At 48.7% G+C, this 19,981-nt stretch overlaps 1 protein-coding gene across 1 annotated transcript in view; it reads right to left on the bottom strand.

The window, feature by feature from the left end:
* TRIO (trio Rho guanine nucleotide exchange factor) overlaps positions 1 to 19,981 on the bottom strand; it is a 905,131-nt gene that overhangs the window by 471,666 nt on the left and 413,484 nt on the right. The window contains 1 exon segment of the mRNA XM_030209962.1: positions 10,696 to 10,705. Coding sequence (XP_030065822.1) covers positions 10,696 to 10,705 — 10 coding nt within the window.

Here is a 19,981-nt window from a genome sequence, read left to right as displayed (position 1 = left end):
TCTCATATGAGCCCTGGCCCAGGGCACTACTTCCATCGTGGCCGTCATAGAGCCCAACAGCTGCACATAGTCCCAAGCCCGAAGAGGAGAGGCTACTAGGAACTGGTCCACCTGAGCCTGAAGATTGACAATCCGATTGTCTGGCAGGAACACTCTGCCCACTTGGGTGTCGAATCGAACTCCCAGATACTCCAGGGACTGAGTCGGGCGCAGCTGGCTCTTCTCCCAGTTGATGATCCACCCCAGGGAGCTCAAAAGAGCAACCACCCGGTCCACAGCTTTGCCGCACTCTGCATAAGAAGGGGCTCAGATCAACCAGTCGTCCAGATAAGGATGGACTTGTACTCCTTCCTTTCGCAGGAAGGCCGCGATGACCACCATTACTTTGGAGAAGGTCCGCGGAGCAGTAGCCAACCCGAAAGGGAGGGCTCTGAACTGGAAGTGTCGGCCCAGGACTGCAAAACACAGAAAGCGTTGATGAGGAGGCCAGATGGGAATATGCAGGTACGCTTCCTTGATGTCCAAGGAAGCCAAGAACTCTCCTGCCTTCACTGCCGCTATAACAGAGCGGAGAGTCTCCATGCGAAAGTGCGCACTTTCAAGGCCCGATTGACCCCCTTTGAGGTCGAGGATAGGCCGGACAGAACCTGCTTTCTTTGGTACCACAAAGTAAATGGAGTAACGTCCCTTGCCCAGTCTGATTTTCTGGCACCGGAACGACCGCACCCAGGCGGATCAGGTTGTCCAAGGTCTGCTGCACTGCCACAGCTTTGACCGGAGACTTGCAGGGAGAGAGTACAAACCCGTCTCTTAAGGGTCGGCAGAACTCTAACTTGTAGCCGTCTCTGATGATTTCCAGCACCCAAGCGTCTGAAGTTACTTTGGCCCACTCGCCCAGAAACGAGGACAGGCGTCCTCCAATCTGCACTGGGCCATGGACCAGGACCCCGTCATTGGGTACGAGACCCTGGGGGAGGACCGGAGGACGTACCTCCGGGACGGCGGTCTCTGCAAAAGAATGCTGCTTGGGGGGAGAAGTTCCTTTTGAAGGAAGAGGGCGCAGAGGAGCCCGACTTCCCCGGGCGGGTACCGACGGGCTTCTTGAAACCGTCCTCTGGAGATACCAGGGCGAGCACTGGCCCGAGCCCTGACCTCTGGTAACCTCTGCCCTTAGACGTGCCGAGATCGGTCACGATTTTGTCCAGCTCGACCCCAAAGAGCAGCTTGCCTTTAAAAGGCAACTTAGCCAGGCGGGACTTAGAGGCGTGGTCCGCAGACCAATGTTTCAGCCAAAGCCAGCGCCGCGCAGAGACTGTCTGAGCCATGCCTTTAGCCGAGGCTCTCAAGACATCATACAGTAAGTCTGCCAAATAAGCCAAGCCCGATTCCAGGGCCGGCCAATCAGCCCTCAAGGAAGGATCCGAGGGGGAAGCCCGCTGCACCATCGCCAGGCACGCCCTGGCCACATAGGAGCCGAAAACTGAGGCCTGCAAACTTAAGGCAGCCGCCTCGAAGGACGACCTTAAAGCCGCTTCCAATCTTCTGTCTTGGGCGTCCTTTAGGGCCGTGCCACCTTCCACCGGCAACGCCGTCTTCTTAGTCACCGCAGTGATTAAAGAATCCACGGTAGGCCAAAGAAAGGCCTCACGTTCACTTTCAGGCAAAGGATAGAGGCGGGACATAGCCCTAGCCACTTTGAGGCTCGCTTTCGGGACATCCCATTGAGCCGAAATTAAGGTGCGCATGGCATCATGCACGTGGAAGGTTCTAGGCGGGCGCTTCGTCCCCAGCATAATGGGAGAGCCACAGGGGCTGAGGGAGAGACGTCCTCTGGCGAGGAAATCTTCAAAATGCTCATGGCCTGCCGTAACAGGTTGGGCAAATCCTCTGAGCGAAAGATCCGCGCTGCAGAGGGATCATCCGCTCCATCCGAGCGGGAATCCGTCTCCTCCAAGGAATCCCCAAAGGACCGTTGGGAGAACTCAGATACGCTGCCCTCATCTACATCAGAGGAAACAGCGTCCTCTAAGGCCTGGGAATCCACCCGAGGGCGTTTACTTCCGGGGGCCTCAACCCCGTTATCGGACAAGGGAGAAGGGGCAGCGTTTTGCATAAGGAAAGCCTGATGCAGCAGCAAAATAAACTCGGGGGAGAAACCCCCCAGACTGTGTATTTCAGCAGCCTGGGCCACAGCCCTAGACGCACCCCTAAACCGGCGCTCGCAAGAGCGGGGGAGCCACATGCTGTGCATCCAAGATGGCGTCCGGCGCGACACTCCGCGAAGGAGCCGCGCGGGAAGAACGGCGCTTAACTTTAGCCGCTTTTTTGCCGTCGCCCAAATCAAGGGCGGCCATGGCAATGAACGTCTCCCAGCTCAAGGGCGGCCCAAGAAGAAGCCGTCCGAGCAGAGTGGCCGGCCAAGATGGCGGAGGCGAGCAGCGGGGGATGGGCGTTTATGGCGGGAAAAACCGCCGCGCCGGAGGAAGACCTGGGACACTGACCGGCCTCCAAACTGACACCCAACAAGGGCGAATCAGACTTTAAAACCCCCTGCATCCCCGCTAGAAGCGCACACGCGGTCCGGGGAGCGATTCTTCGCGCCCCTCGCCCTCCGACGCCATAGGCCACGTGGAGATCAATCGGGGAACCCCCTGCCCGCTATAAAAAGGTAAAAATTACCTGCTTCTCGCTCCGAGCTGTAACGACCTGGTGTCCCAGTGAGTACCTGCAATAAACGTTTAAATAAACGCCCTTAAGGACGTCCAAAATTTTTTTTTTTTAACGGAGCCAGCGGGAGGGGGGGAGAAAAGGAGGGACCTGGCGCCACCAGGTTTGCACTTGCTCAAGAAGAGCCCTCAACCCCAGGCACTCAACAAAACCTAAAAATTAGGCTTGGAGGCCTAGCCAGAGCTGCTGCTGTGTGTGACCACCACCTGCTGAGATAGAGAACATACTGAGGAGTTTCCGGCAGCACATGACCACATATAGGGAGGGAAAAGGATTGCTCTCTATCTCCACCTGCTGGTAGATGGACACAACCCACCAGTCTATGGATTGATCAGCATGATGATATGGAAGAGTCTGATTCTTTCCTGCCCTGAAAATCTTCCGATGCAGCTCCTCCTGATGAGTGCGTATACACAGGGTGGCTAGCAGCTGGAAAAATTCTGTATGGGGTGTGGGTGCCGGGGAAGGCTGGAAAATCTATGAATGTTGTGTGGGTATGGGTGCGGGGGGGCTGGCAAAAATATGGATGCTATGTGTGGGTGCAGGGAGGGGGGCTAGAAAAAGATGGATGCTATGGGTGCAGGGAAAAATATGAAAGATATCTGTGTATAGAGAGGGGGGCTTTAATACTGCTTAAATTATGAAAAATAAACTTGCAGAACTAATACTGTTCACAAAATTCTGCATTTGTTTGGCACAGAATTCCAGGAGTAAAATCTCTGTGAACTGTAGTTGCAGAAAGTCACATTACGCACAGCACAGTCGTCAAGTTACCAACTTTATTAAGACTAAACAAATACTTTACAATTATTGCGCACATTTGGGTTCAAGTGTCCAAAGATTTATACCAGTGTACTTAAATTTCAAAATGTAAAGAGGTATTCAAGTCCGCAAACTAGCTTTTAGTCAGACAACCTGATGCCCAGCTAAAAGTTAAAAAGTTAACGATCTGCTGCACTAATATGATTTAACTGGATCTCATTAATATTTAAGATAACTGGTTAAGATAGGTCACTGAAATAGTAGTTATAGCAACGGCTGTTATCTTTGATCTTTTCAAGAGATATCTGAGTGAAATATTTAAGAATCCTATAGAGGCTTTTTCACCTTTGAACACAAGATACTATCTGCTTGCAGGGAGCCTAAGATCCCATGAACAAGGAGTGGAACTTCTCAATGGATGGTCTAGATCATACAGGTTCCTTGGAAGAATCAGAAGGGATGGGATATATCTTATTAGCCTCACTGGTCTTTATTCAAGACCGAGGTACCATTATGCACCTCTTTTCTCAGAACTATAAATGGTTATGGGGCAAAAAATATGGCTTGTTCCAAGAAAGCAGAACTGACATTTAACCCCACACTACATGGGAAGTTCAACCAAAACATGAAACCAATTCTAAAACCCGAATTCCAACAGCAGAAACTGACTTCTTCTGTGTGGTTGTGGCTAGAACAGGAAGAGCTCTAATTTATGATTAAGAAACCAAACAAACTATTTAAAATACAATTATAAATACTGCAAAAGTAGGCTTTCCTTATCTGATTACCAAGAGCTGTATTAAACTAGAAAAAGCAAAATAAAGAAGAAATCCAAGATGTGAACCCTAGCCCCTCCTTTATTTTAAGGGGGTAAGTAAAAAAGCCCTGGCAACTGTGGGTGGGTGGGTGGGGGGGGGGGGGTATTTGCTGCCTGTTCTGGAAATTGTACTAACTCTCATATACCTTTAGAAACATGTTGGCAGGAATGGAAGACACCAATCTGTTGAAAGCCAAATTTTCTACATTTTCCACTTTATTATGATACTAGTGAAAAAGGCCCGTTTCTGACAGAAATGAAACGGGCGCTAGCAAGGCTTTCCTCGGAGTGTGTATGAGATTGACTGTGTGAGAGAGGGTGGATGTGCGAGAGTGTGTGTGTGTGTGTGTGAGAGAGAGAGAGACTGGGTGCGAGTGTATCCGTGAGAGAGAGAGTGTTTGTGTGAGAAGCAGAGTGTGTGCCAGGGGCCCCCTCCCTGCTCTGTCCCAATCCAGGGTCCCCCCCTCCATCCCTCCCCCTCCGAGTTCCAGGGTCATCCCCCCTCCAAGTTCCAGGGTCCCTTCCAGTTTCAGGGTCCCCCCCCACCCTCCTCAGAGTTTCACAGTCCCCACCCTCCCAGTTCCAGGGTCACCTTCCCTCCCTCCCTGTTCCAGGGTCCCCCTACCAGTTCAAGGGTCGCTCCCCCTCCCTCCCAGTTCCACGGTCCTGTCCCCTACCTTCCTCCCTCCCTCCGAGGTGCTTGGTGGGAGGGGGGGGGGGGGTTTGCTATTTGCTGTCAACCTAAGGAGACACTGCTTCTGCCGTCCAGCAGCTAAGTCCTGTCGTGACCCACAGGCAGCTGGAGGTCCCTCATACTGTTTCAGTGACACACATTGACAGGCAACGGCGGGGCTGACGCAGCCACGGGCACCCTGGATAAACTTTGTATTGTTGACAAATGATGTGAAAATACAGAGTTTAAAATTGGTGTTTCTACCAGGTAGAATAATTTTTAAAGCTGTTTTAGTGATATTTAATTTAGATTTTATGATATTCATATGTACAGGTGGGTAGCTTTCAAATAAATTAAAAAGATGTGCAGTAAGAAACCAAAAACAAAAACCTTTTGTCCTTTACCTGTTAAGGCGCAGTTTCTCCAGTAGAAACAGCTTTAGACGTGTTTCAGATGTAAGAAGAAAAAAAAATGACAATGTGGATCAGCAGCTCCTAGGTGTGCTTGGTTTTGAATGTATGGAAATGATGGCTGTGTTGGGGACTGGAAACAGAGATTAACCAATGGGGTTCCTTCCTTACAGTGTAGTTGATTGGGTCACTTCCACTCGTGTGTAGTAATCGTCCTGCTGCATGGCCAGAGTCGGAGAGGAGAGGGGTTGTGGCGGAACGGTGAGCGAGCGGCTGCGGGAGGGTGGGTGAGGGGGACTGTGGGCGGGGGGACGAGGTGCAGCGGCGATTTTGTTTGGTTTTGAGTGTATCGGAATGATGGCTGCATTGGGGAGTGGAAACAGAGATTAACCAATGGGCTTCCTTGATTCGTTTGACATGAGGGCGGGGCAGACACTCATGGGATCTACACAACTACAAATTTAGAACGTTGAAATGTTGGAGGCTTCATTAGAATGTTGGGGTTGTGAATTATGTCTGGATGGGGCATGGCTGAGGGCGGGTCTATGAGTGAGAGTGAGTGGTGCTGACAGCCTAGCCTACCAACAGTACAGGGCTTCAGTGTTTCCCTGCCACAGAGTGAGCTTCAGAACGTTGGAGGTGAGAATTATTTATAAAGATTACAAAACATTTTTATCTTACCCAATAATTTTTAGTCGCAGCAGATGAATCCAGAGACTTGTAGGTTGTGTCCATCTACCAGTAGGTGGAGACAGAGAGCACTGAACGGCTCTCTCTCTTATTGGACAGCTTGCTCCTGGCAGATTCAGTAATTCTCATCACAAAGCAGAATCAGATGCCTATGCATAACTCCTTCCTCACACCCCCCCGAATCCGCACATAAGTTATCCTATAAGGAAATCCAACGCATACATAACAATAACTGTAACCTTAACCACTCCTGCCCGGGACTCATCAACTGACCCAGGGCGGGACTCTGGATTCATCTGCTGAAACTAAAGGAAAGAAAATTATCGGGTAAGATAAAATTTTCGTTCCTTAGCGTCAGCAGCAGACGAATCCAGAGACTTGTGGGATGTAAGCAAAGCAGTACTTAAATATGGAGGTGAGATGAAACCGCTGCCGTGAGTACCGACGTACCAAACACAGCCTCCGCCCTTGCGGCAACATCCATTTGATAATGCTTAATGAAAGAGTGAACCAAAACCCAAGTAGCTACCCTACAAATTTCCTCCCAACCGGTCGGGACTACGCCACGGATGTTGCTATCTTCAGTGTAGAATGCACATGGAAAGGCTGTGGGGGTGTGTAGCCCACCAGGATATATACGGAAGCAATAGCTTCCTTCACCCACCTGGCAACAGTGATGGCCGAAACGGAGACCATGCTCTCTCTGCACAAAAGCCCTCAGAGACTCACCATACCCGTGCGTACACCGCTGATATCAAACGCTTCTTTGCCTGAAGCAAGGCAGCGATAACTGAGTCCTCATATCCCTTCCTTCTCAGTTTCGCCTTCTCAAGGGCCAAGCTGTAAGACCAAAGGGGGAGGGATCTTCCATGACTAGTGGACCCTGATGGGACTTGGGGCAGCGAGCAATCAGATTGACCATGCCACCAACAGCAAGACATTACCCATGAAACCAATCCTTGGGCAAGCAGTTGCTTCCCCCATTTCCATCTCAATAGCAAACTATGGACTTTTCCTCCAGGAACTTGTCCAAACCTTTTTTAAACCCAATGTGGCTTACAGATAGCACTAAAGCCCTCTGTCTGGATTTTCACAAGCAATATCAGGATAATGCCACTAAAAATCAGGGTATGGACCTAGTGAGCAGGACTTATCTGTTCCTACCTAGGACATTCCATTGTGTAATCAGCCCCTATGTTTTGTATCAACTATGTCTCCTATGTGCAACAAAATTCATATTTGCTGAGCAAGAAGGAATCAGCATGTTTTTTTAAATTTTCAAAACTAGCTGAGGGATTTCTGACATTAATGATATTTGAGCTTTAAAAAAATAGCTTCTAGTGGGTGTACCTTGAATGGGAATCCGGAAGAGGGAGGTGCAAGGGTGGATCCTGGCAGTTTCCACTAGAATTATCAGGAGATGAGGTTTTTAAGGAGAAACTGAAAGACCGCTGGAAAGACTACGAGGCATTAAACAAGCAACATGCAGGAGACCCACTTTTATTTTGGGAGGCAGCAAAAGCAGTGCTTCGGGGTGAGATAATTACCTACTATCATCATATGAAGAAGACTAGGAACAGAGAACTTCTGAGACTTGAGTGAATTGGTATGCAAAGCCAGGAGGACATATGGACAGATGCCCACCGTCATCCATGAATTTGTGTTAGTCTCGTATGACACACGAAGTCACTTAACTTTCTTGAAGCAACAGGGCTGTTTACTCTATCCAATTACGAGTGGTTCCAACTTCTCACTCCCATCCATATTGCAGCAAAGGAGGATTGTCAGTCGGTCCTTCAATGTTTTACCTCCAGTAGTTTCAGCATGTTTGAATGCAAGTGTTCCATCAGGAATCACTCACTAGTAGAGACCATTTTCGTCAGCATTGAAAATGTTACGAGGTGCAAACTCGTTCAAGATGGTTTCCGTTGTGGATTTGTATTGTTTTGCCAGTCTTCCAGAAGCTGGTCTTTCTGCTTCAAGACACGTGAAATTTGACTGGGATTGACACCATATTCTTTAGCAATAGATGCTTGTCTGTTTGTTTTCTAATTTTTTAAGAACTTCTATTCGTTCAGCCAGTGTTAAAGTCTTACAGTTCCGCCGCAACGACGACACTGGTGTACGCCCTAACAACATTCTTTCGCTTATTCTGCCTGTGGCAGTTAAAGAGGTAGTAAATGTGAAAGCTCGTTGGCTGTCACTCGCCAATCGACTTCCATATTCCATGCACGCGCTTATGCGGAGCCTTTCCTGCAGAGGAGCGGTCTTGAACCATGCATATAAGCGAATCTTGCACTTATCAGTGGTGCGCTAAAACAAAGTTTGTCCCCATAGAAATTGATGGTGCCAAAAACAGGAACGAAGTACGGCATGCAGGTAAACAGAGCATGCTCTATCCGACGTGCACTTATGGAGTGCACTGTATATATATAGATATATATAGACCTGAATCCCATGTTTTCCAGTTTCTTTCCAAGTGGAGCCATCATAACATTAAATAGTATTGGTGATATTGGGGGACCTTGTGGTACCCACATTCTGGGATCCAAGAAGCTGAAAACTGGTTGGACATTTTTACTATATATGTTCTTAAGTAAGGTGTTTTGGTCTTTTTTTTTTTTCAAAGATTAAAATCCAGGATTAGTAGCCACACACTAGTCCCAGAGACCCTTTTGCAAGCTATGCCATCAGACCAGTGTGTTTTCAACAGCTTCTGTACATTATTACTAGATAGTTCTTACACTAGTCCAACAAAGCACTGAAACCAGAAAATATTCATAAGTTTATAACACATTCAAAACCTAAAATTAAGTACTTATATAAGTTAATAGTATGATATTGCGTGCTAGTGATAAGTAGTAGTAGTAAGGCTAATGTGATACAAGCTGAGTCTGCAATTTGCAGCTCTGCACTGCAACAGTGCCACCACTACTGCCCTAGTCCTAAAGCTTCATACAAGGCTATGCCATTGAGTATAAATTATGTGAAAGAAATACACTGCTGGCATTCCAGTGCACCACAGGAACTGTGTTAACATGTGAATGAGTTGAAGCACTGTTTACTTAGAAAATTCTTTTCTTCATCTAAAGAGAAGCTTGTTTGTCTGCTGCTTTCAACCAGGGTGTCCTCACACAGTGACTCTCACAAAGATCAGCAGGAGGCTACTCTCTCCTCCCTTGGAAGTAGCTCACAGGACAAATGTAAGTGAGGTAGACACTGAAGATATATCCAGTATCTTCACTGGTAAGAATTTGCGGGGGGGGGGGGGGGGGGGGGGGGGGGGAATTGTTTTTACACTTGGAGAAAGGTAGATTTAGAATTACATAGGATAGGTAACCTCAGGGACTTACTCTGCTCACTTAGCAAAGAGGTTGAAGGCATAATTTTTCTTAGCATATAAAGTCTGTGTTACAGTTTCATAGGCTAGCATTTAAAGGGGCTATTTTACAGTTACTGTAGTATCAGTATAAAGCATTGTAAACAGGCACATTAGACTAATTTCCTCCCAACCACCCCCGAGAGCCTGATCACTGATTTACACGCCCTTGAACCAATTAGAGAAGGCTACAAATTTAATTAGGCCCTTTCTATCAACCAGTAGCTCTTAGAAATAGAGTCTACTTAGACCCATAGTGGGGAACCTACTAACATTAAATATAAAATTAAATATTAGCATAGCCTACCATATAACTAGAAATCTTAGCGGGGCTATAGTTTACATATTCCCACTTCACTAGCAACTCAATTTAGAAATCACCAATAAGATGCAGGCAGCATCCATCAGCATGATAGGGTCTATCCAGTCTTTTGCACCGAGTGTCATGTTTATCTCCCAGTTGCTGAGAAGTCATACGTGTGTACTCGGTGCAGAAAGCTCCTAGCACTCAGGGAACTGATTCGATCTCTGGAGGCTAGAATAGCAGACTTGGAGGAGCTGAGGTAGACAGAGAAATTTATATAGGGACATAGTAAAGAAGTCCCCATCTTCAGTCTGGAAACTTCTGTGCTGCTATGGAGGAGAATGGCCTCCTCAATGAAAACAATCACTGTGGAGAACCAGAAAGTGATCCTATAGCAAGGACCTGCCCTCCAGGGGATGCAATATCCTCTTACACAGAGGTCTCCCCAGGGGCTTCTGCACAAGGGGGAAGGGATAGGATGGCTGCTGTAGTTGGAGATTCACTCATTAGGCATGTAGATAACTGGATGTTTGATGGATTTCTTGGTCAACTGCCTGCCTTTTGCAAAGGAGGTAGACCTCATGCATCACCTAGATAAGATTTTAGACAGTGCTGAGGAGGAGCCTGTTGTCACGGTACGTGTGGGTACCAATGACACAGGAAATTGTGGGAGGGAAGTTCTGGAAGCCAAGTTTAGGCTCTTAGGTAGAAGTGGAGGAGTGGCCTAGTGGTTAGAGTGGTGGACTTTGGTCCTGGGGAACTGGGTTTGATTTCCACTGCAGGCACAGGCAGCTCCTTGTGACTCTGGGCAAGTCACTTAACCCTCCATTGCCCCAAGTACAAATAAGTACCTGTATATAATATGTAAGCAGCATTGAGCCTGCCATGAGTGGGAAAGCGCGGGGTACAAATGTAATAAAAAAAAAAAGCTGAAATCCAAAACCTCTACGGTAGCATTTTCAAAAGTGCTTCCCATTCCAAACACAGGACCCTAAAGACAGGAAAAGGTACAGAGTCTCAATGAGTGGATGCAGGGAGGAGGAGTTTTAGATTTGTTAGGAACTGGGGGAGCCTATTCCGGAAAGATTGGATCCAACTTAACCAGGGTTGAACCAGGCTGTTGGAATCAACATTTAAAAGAAGCTAGAGCAGCTTTTAAACTAGAACAAGGGAGAAGTCAGAGAGTCGAGTCGTTCAAAAGTGCATGATTCAGAACAAGGTATCTTTAAAAGATATCACCAAAACAGGGAAGTTAGGGAATCCTGATAGCAAGGTTGCAATAGAGACCATAGTAGACCAGGTGTTTTTAAATAAAGAGCAGACAGACTTCCAATATTGCAAATTACCACTGTCAACTACTGAGCAAGTTGTAAGTAGAAACATTGTTTGAAATGTCTATATGCAAATGCAAGAAGCCTAAAAAATAAGATAGGAGAGTTAAGAATATATTGCACTAAATGAAAATACAGATCTAATAGGCATCTCTGAGATCTGCTGGAAGGAAGATAACCAATGGGACACTGTGCTACCAGGGTACAAAATATATTGCAGTGACAGGGTGCATCAAATTGATGGAGGGGTAGCATTATACATTAAAGAGGGCCATGAATTGAATAGACTAAAATTTCTGCAGGACACAACATACATCTTAGAATCCCAAAGGATAGAAACTCTATATGTAAAGGGGAAAAGGATAGTGATAGATGCGTACTACCGTCCACCTGGCAAGGATGGACAGATAGATGCAGAAATGTTATCAGAAATTAGGTAGGCTAAAACTGGGGAACACAATAATGGGTGATTTCAATTACATCAATATTAACTGGGTAAGTTTATCATCAGAGCATGCTAAGGAGGTAAAATTCCTTGATGGAATCAAGGATTGCTTTATGGAGAAGCTGGTTCAGGAACCAACAAGAAGGGAAACAATTCTAGACCTAGTCCTTTGTGGAGCGCATGATCTGGTGTAGGAGGTAATTGAGATGGGACTCATAACATGATCAGATTTGATATAATCTTTGGATTAAGTACACACAGGAAGTTCAATACATTAGCCTTAACTTTCAAAATGGAGACTATGGTAAAATAAGGAGAATGGTTAAAAAAAAACATACACACACACACACTTGGAAGAGCAGCTGCAAAGGTCAAAAATTTACATCAGGCGTGGATACTATTCAAAAATACTATCCTAGAAGCCCAGACCAGATATATTCCACGTATTAAAAAACAACAACCAGAATGGTTAAACAGTGAAGTGAAGTTAAAGACGCTATTAGAGCTAAAAGAAAATCCTTCATTAAATGGAAGGAGGATCCGACTGAAAATAGTAAGAAACAGCATAAGGAATGGCAAGTCAAATGTAAAGTGCTGATAAGGAAAGCAAGATTGTGTTGAAGGCAAAAACACATAGTAAAACCATTTTTAGGTATATTAAAAGCAAGAAGCTGGTAAAAGAATCAGTTGGAACACTAGATAACCGATGGACAAAAGGAGCACTCAAGCAAGACAGTGCTATGGTGGACAGATTAACCTCCCCCCCCCCCCCCCCCCCCATTTACTAAGCCACGTGGCAATTTATTTATTTACCATCCCATTTTTTTTAAAACATGAGCAATACACAATTACAGAAGCAAAAATATTCAAATAACAATACAAGTATGACATAGGGGCTCATTTTCAAAGCACTTAGCCTTCCAAAGTTCCATAGAAACCTATGAAACTTTGGAAGGCTAAGTGCTTTGAAAATATGCCCGATAGTATACTACTTACAATGTCAACACAATACGTAACAGAACATTTTAATTGACAGTGTAGGGTATAAGCAAATATGGAACATATATATAGGTAATAGAGTAAGAAGAGTTAGAAAATAAGGTGATTAATTTAAAGAAAGTTGCACATGAGGTCAGAGAGATAGTTAACAGAGATAGGTAAGAAAGTAAGAGGATTTAGAAATAAGGTGACTAATTTAAAGACAGGTGCACATGAGGTCAGAGAGATGGTTAACTATTATCTCAGCTAGGGTGGGAGTGGATAAACATGTCCTGCTGCAGTATGTGCAGCCCATGTCATTCCTTGTGTGTGTGTGAGAATAGCAAGTTTTTTACATCTTCCATTAAAGGCCCGGTTGAAGAGCCAAGCTTTCACCGGCTTCCTGAAGTAGAGATAGTCTTGTGTTAAGCAGAGCTGTCGGCACTAACACACGGCTAAGCAAACAGGGGAGTAAATTAATTCTTTGCTTCAGTCTTCATCAAGAAAGATGTAAGAGAGATACCAGTGGAGGGACACCGCAAAAGCAGCGGACCATATTCCACTACGTTAACAGATACAAGGAAAAGGAGTAGTGTGACCAACAGGCCAGGACGATGAATTAAGTATATGAAACCTTTATTCTTCAGGACCTGACAGCACTGTGTTTCGGCAAAAAAGCCTACATCAAGGGTCTGTACAAGAGATCACTGAAGAGGACCACTGAAGAGTATAGATAATTGTAATCACTGGAAAACTGTCCTGACAAAACCGTAATCCAAATGTAGGGTCAGCGTGCAACTCGCAATAATAACATGCAAAAAAATCAAGCATGGTACCAGAAGAAAGAGGGTGACCAAGTAACGCCAATTTTTTTAACAAAGGTTCCAAAGGTGATCTGGGAAATTAGACCCAGGAGCTTGATGTCGGTGTTGGGCAAAATGATAGAGACTATTATAAGGTAAAATTATGTATAATCATACCTGATAATTTTCTTTCCATTAATCATAGCTGATCAATCCATAGACTGGTGGGTTGTGTCCATCTACCAGCAGGTGGAGATAGAGAGCAAACTTTTGCCTCCCTATATGTGGTCATGTGCTGCCGGAAACTCCTCAGTATGTCGATATCAAAGCTCCATCCGCAGGACTCAGCACTTAGAGAATTACACCCACGAAGGGACACTCTGCCCAGCTCACCACCGCCGAAACGGGGGAGGGGAATTAACCCAGCTCATCCCCACACAAGTGGGGGAGGGGAATCCGTCCAGCTCATCCCCGCGGAGCGGGGGAGGGACACCACACCCGCCGATGCGGGGGGATCTGGCTTATCCTGCAACCGCAACCGCGGGAGGAGCTGACTGACCCGAACACCGCCGAAGCGGGAGGGGTACAAAACTGCCCTACAGCCGCACGAAGCGGGAGGGAGTGCCGGCAGAATTATAAGTCTCAATCCAGCCCCGTAAAACGGAGGGGAGAGGAATGCAGCAGCTCACTGTAACACAAACTCGTCTTAACTCTTGAAGAATCCAAGTGAAAAAACTTGAACACGAAGTCTTTCTGAAGTAACTGAAGAGTAAACTTGAACCTGAAATGCAACCAGAATAAAACAATACAGATATCTGGGAGGGGCTATGGATTGATCAGCTATGATTAATGGAAAGAAAATTATCAGGTATGATTATACATAATTTTACCTTCCATATCATCAAGCTGATCAATCCATAGACTGGTGGGATGTACCGAAGCAGTACTCACCCAGGGCGGGACATAGAAATCCCTGACCGCAACACTGAAGCTCCAAACCGGGCCTCCGCCCGAGCAGCCACAGTCAAGCGGTAATGCTTGGAGAATGTATGGGCCGAAGCCCAAGTTGCCGCCTTGCATATCTCTTCCAAGGAGACGGAACCGGCCTCTGCCATCGAGGCCGCCTGAGCTCTTGTGGAGTGAGCCTTCAGCCGGATAGGCGGCACCTTCCCTGCGGCCACATAAGCCGCTGCAATGGCTTCCTTGACCCATCTTGCCACTGTAGGCTTAGCAGCCTGCAGACCCCTACGAGGACCTGCAAACAGGACAAACAGATGATCCGATTTCCGGAAATCATTGGTCACTTCCAAGTATCTGATGATGACTCGTCTCACATCCAGATATTTAAGAGCAGAGTACTCCTCTGGGTAGTCCTCCCTACGAAAGGAAGGGAGACAGAGCTGCTGATTCACATGGAAGCGAGAAACAATCTTGGGCAGAAAGGAAGGCACTGTGCGAATAGTCACTCCTGCCTCAGTGAACTGCAGAAAAGGCTCTCGACATGAGAGCGCCTGGAGCTCGGAAACTCTTCTGGCTGAAGTGATAGCCACCAAAAAGACTGCTTTCAACGTCAGGTCTTTCAGAGATGCCCTCGACAAGGGTTCAAACGGCGGCTTCTGCAATGCTCTTAGCACCAGGTTGAGATTCCACGCAGGCACCACTGAGTGCAGAGGAGGGCGCAGGTGATTAACTCCCTTGAGAAAGCGCACCACATCTGGCTGGGAAGCCAGGGAAGCACCCTTCAGGCGGCCCCTGAAGCAAGCCAGAGCCGCTACCTGGACCTTAAGGGAACTGAGCGACAGGCCTTTGTCCAGACCTTCTTGCAGGAACGCCAACACTGAAGAAATTGGAGCAGTGAAGGGAGAAAGTGAGCCTGCTTCACACCACGCTGCAAAGATACGCCAAACCCTGGCGTAAGCAGTAGAAGTAGAGCGTTTCCTCGCTCTCAGCATAGTGGCGATGACCTTGTCTGAGAAGCCCTTCTTCCTCAGACGCTGCCGCTCAATAGCCAGGCCGTAAGACCAAAGGGGGAGGGATCCTCCATCACCACGGGACCCTGATGTAACAGGCCCTGCTCCACTGGCAGCCGCAGAGGATCGTCGATTGAGAGCCTGATCAAGTCCGCATACCAGGGACGTCTGGGCCAATCCGGACCCACCAGGATTATCCTGCCGGGATGTCTTGCCACCCGGTCTAGGACCCTGCCCAACATGGGCCAGGGTGGGAACACATAGAGAAGCTCTTGTGTCGGCCATTGTTGGAGAAGAGCATCTACTCCCAGGGATCGAGGGTCCCGTCCTCTGCTGAAGAAGCGCGGCACTTGGCAATTGGCCGATGACGCCATCAGATCTAGGCTCGGCTGGCCCCAGCGCTTCGTGATGTCCAAGAACGCCTGAGCAGATAGCTGCCACTCTCCGGGCTCCAAGGTATGGCGACTGAGAAAGTCCGCCTTGACATTCATGACTCCGGCAATGTGGGCCGCTGACAGCTGTTCCAGGTTCGCTTCCGCCCACTGGCATAGACTCATAGCCTCCTTGGCTAGAGGGGCGCTCTTGGTACCTCCCTGGCGGTTGACATAGGCCACAGCCGTGGCATTGTCCGACAGTACCCGTACAGGCTTCAGCACCAGTACCGGGATGAACTCCAAAAGCGCCAACCGAATGGCTCTGAGTTCCAGGAGGTTGATAGACCACTTCGCCTCTGCAGGAGACCAGAGCCCCTGCGCTGTCCTTCCCAAGCAGTGGGCTCCCCAGCCCGACAATGAGGCGTCCGTCGTGACGACAATCCACTCTGGGGTCACCAGAGGCATTCCTGCAGACAACTTGTCTGCCTGCATCCACCAGCTCAGCGCCTTGCGCACTGCTGGATCCAAGGGAAGACGCACCGCATAATCCTCCGACATCGGAGTCCAGCGCTGCAGCAGAGAGTGTTGTAGTGGTCTCATATGAGCCCTGGCCCAGGGCACTACTTCCATCGTGGCCGTCATAGAGCCCAACAGCTGCACATAGTCCCAAGCCCGAAGAGGAGAGGCTACCAGGAACTGGTCCACCTGAGCCTGAAGTTTGACAATCCGATTGTCTGGCAGGAACACTCTGCCCACTTGGGTGTCGAATCGAACTCCCAGATACTCCAGGGACTGAGTCGGGCGCAGCTGGCTCTTCTCCCAGTTGATGATCCATCCCAGGGAGCTCAAAAGAGCAACTACCCGGTCCACAGCTTTGCCGCACTCTGCATAAGAGGGGGCTCGGATCAACCAGTCGTCCAGATAAGGATGGACTTGTACTCCTTCCTTCGCAGGAAGGCCGCTATGACCACCATTACTTTGGAAAAGGTCCGCGGAGCAGTAGCCAACCCGAACGGGAGGGCTCTGAACTGGAAGTGTCGGCCCAGGACTGCAAAACGCAGAAAGCGTTGATGAGGAGGCCAGATGGGAATATGCAGGTACGCTTCCTTGATGTCCAAGGAAGCCAGGTACTCCCCTGCTTTCACTGCCGCTATAACAGAGCGGAGAGTCTCCATGCGAAAGTGCCGCACTTTCAAGGCCCGATTGACCCCTTTGAGGTCGAGGATAGGCCGGACAGAACCTCCTTTCTTTGGTACCACAAAGTAAATGGAGTAACGCCCCTTGCCAAGCTGACTTTCTGGCACCGGAACGACCGCACCCAGGCGGATCAGATTGTCCAAAGTCTGCTGCACTGCCACAGCTTTGACCGGAGACTTGCAGGGAGAGAGTACAAACCCGTCTCTTAAGGGTCGGCAGAACTCTAGCTTGTAGCCGTCTCTGATGACTTCCAGCACCCAAGCGTCTGAAGTTATTGTGGTCCACTCGCCCAGAAACGAGGACAGCCGTCCTCCAATCTGCACTGGGGCGTGGACCAAGACCCCGTCATTGGGTACGAGACCCTGGGGGAGGACCGGAGGGAGCACCTCCGGGACGGCGGTCTCTGCGAAAGGAACGCTGCTTGGGGGAGAAATGCCTCTTAAAGGAAGAGGGGGCAGAAGAACCCGATCTGCCCGGGCGGTACCGACGGGCTTCCTGAAACCGTCCTCTGGAGGTACCGGGACGAGCACTAGCCCGAGCCCTGACCTCTGGTAACTTCTTGCCCTTAGATGTGCCGAGATCGGTCACGATTTTGTCCAGCTCGACCCCAAAGAGCAGCTTGCCTTTAAAAGGCAACCTAGCCAGGCGGGATTTAGAGGCGTGGTCAGCAGACCAATGTTTCAGCCAAAGCCACCGCCGCGCAGAGACTGTCTGAGCCATGCCTTTAGCTGAGGCTCTCAAGACATCATACAGCAAGTCTGCCACATAGGCTAAGCCCGATTCCAGGGCTGGCCAATCATCCCTCAAGGAATGATCCGAGGGGGAAGCCCGCTGCACCATAGTCAGGCACGCCCTGGCCACATAGGAGCCGCAAACTGAGGCCTGCAAACTTAAAGCAGCCGCCTCAAAGGACGACCTTAAGGCCGCCTCCAATCTCCTGTCTTGGGCGTCCTTTAGGGCCGTGCCACCTTCCACCGGCAATGCCGTTTTCTTAGTCACCGCAGTGATTAAAGAATCCACGGTAGGCCACAGATAGGCCTCACGTTCACTCACAGCCAAAGGATAGAGGCGGGACATAGCCCTAGCCACTTTAAGGCTCGCTTCTGGGACATCCCATTGAGCCGAAATTAAGGTGTGCATGGCATCATGCACGTGGAAGGTTCTAGGCGGGCGCTTCGTCCCCAGCATAATGGCAGAGCCAACAGGGGCTGAGGGAGAGACGTCCTCCGGAGAGGAAATCTTCAAAGTGTCCATGGCCTGTAACAACAGGTTGGGCAAATCCTCTGGGCGAAAAAGCCGCGCTGCAGAGGGGTCATCCGCTCCATCCGAGCGGGGATCCGTCTCCTCCAAGGAATCCGCAAAGGACCGTTGGGAGACCTCAGACACGCTGCCCTCATCTACATCGGAGGAGACAAATTCCTCCAAGGCCTGGGAATCAACCCGAGGGCGTTTACCTCTGGGAACCTCAACCTCTTTACCAGACGAGGGAGCGGGGGCAGCGTTGTGCATGAGGAAGGCCTGATGCAGCAGCAAAACAAACTCGGGGGAGAAACCCCCCAGACTGTGCACTTCCGCAGCCTGGGCAACAGCCCTAGGCGCACTCCCAACCGGCGCTCGCAACAGCGGGGGAGAGGCCTGCTGCGCATCCAAAATGGCGTCCGGCGCGAAACTCCGCGAAGGAGCCGCGCGGGAAGAACGGCTCTTAACTTTAGCCGCTTCTGTGCCGTCGCCCAAATTAAGGGCGTCCATGGCATTAATGTCTCCAACCTCAAGGGCGGCCCAAGAAGAAGCCGTCCGAGCCGCGTGGCCGGCCAAAATGGCGGAGGCGAGGAGCGGGGGATGGGCGTTTATGGCGGGAAAAACCGCCACGCCGGAGGAAGGACCGGGACATTCATCGGTCACGAAACTGCCACCCAACAAGGGCGAATCAGGCTTTAAGACCCCCGCATCCCCTCTAGAAGCGCTCAAGCGACCCGGGGAGCGACCCTTTGCGCCCTCGCCCTCCGACGCCATGTGCCACGAGGAGAAGAATCGGGGAACCCCCGCCCGCTATAAAAAGGTAAAATTACCTGCTGTCCGCTCCGAGTTGTAACGACCTGGTGTCCCAGTGAGTAGCTGCAATAGACGCTTAAATAAACGTCGAAATAAACGCCTTTAAAGACGTTTAAAATTTTTTTTTTTTTTTTTTTTTTTTTTTTTAACGGAGCCAGCGGGAGGGGGGAGAAAAGGAGGGACCTGGCACCACCAGGTTTGCACTTGCTCAAAAGAGCCCTCAACCCCAGGCACTCAACAAAACCTAAAAATTAGGCTTGGAGGCCTAGCCAGAGCTGCTGCTGCTGTGTGTGACCACCACCTGCTGAGATAGAGAACATACTGAGGAGTTTCCGGCAGCACATGACCACATATAGGGAGGCAAAAGTTTGCTCTCTATCTCCACCTGCTGGTAGATGGACACAACCCACCAGTCTATGGATTGATCAGCTTGATGATATGGAAAGAACAAAATTACAGAGCATAAACATGCATTAATGAGACAAAGCCAACATGGGTTAGTCAAGGGAAAGCTTGCCTCACCAATCTACTACATTCCTATGAAGGGATGAATAGACATGTGGATAAAGGTGAGCTGGTTAATATTGTATATCTGGATTTTCAAAAGGCATTTGACAAAGTAAGTCATGAAAGACCCTGAGGAAATCAGAAAGTCATGGGATAAGAGTTAATGTCCTACTGTGGATTAAAAACTGGTTAAAAGATAGAAAGAGTAGAGGCAAGTATTCTCAATGGAAATGGGTAGATAGTGGGGTTCCCCCAGGGGTCTCTGCTGGGACCACTGCTTTTTAACATATTTATAAAAGATCTAGAAATGGGAATGACTAGTAAGGTAATTAAATTTGCTGGCAACACAAAGTTATTCAAAGTTGTTAAATCACAACAGGATTGTGAAAAATTGCAAGAGGACCTTACAAGACTGGGAGACCAATCCAAATGACAGATGACCTTTAATGTGAGGAACTGCAAAATGATGCATGTGGGAAAGAGGAACTATTGCTATGTGATGCAAGGTTCCACATTAGGCGTCATTAGGTGTCATCGTTGATGATACGTTGAAACTACTACT

The sequence above is a fragment of the Microcaecilia unicolor genome, chromosome 1 (genome assembly GCF_901765095.1).
Source record: "Microcaecilia unicolor chromosome 1, aMicUni1.1, whole genome shotgun sequence".
NCBI classification, from domain to species: domain Eukaryota; kingdom Metazoa; phylum Chordata; class Amphibia; order Gymnophiona; family Siphonopidae; genus Microcaecilia; species Microcaecilia unicolor.
This window is presented reverse-complemented; position numbering and strand designations above follow the sequence as displayed.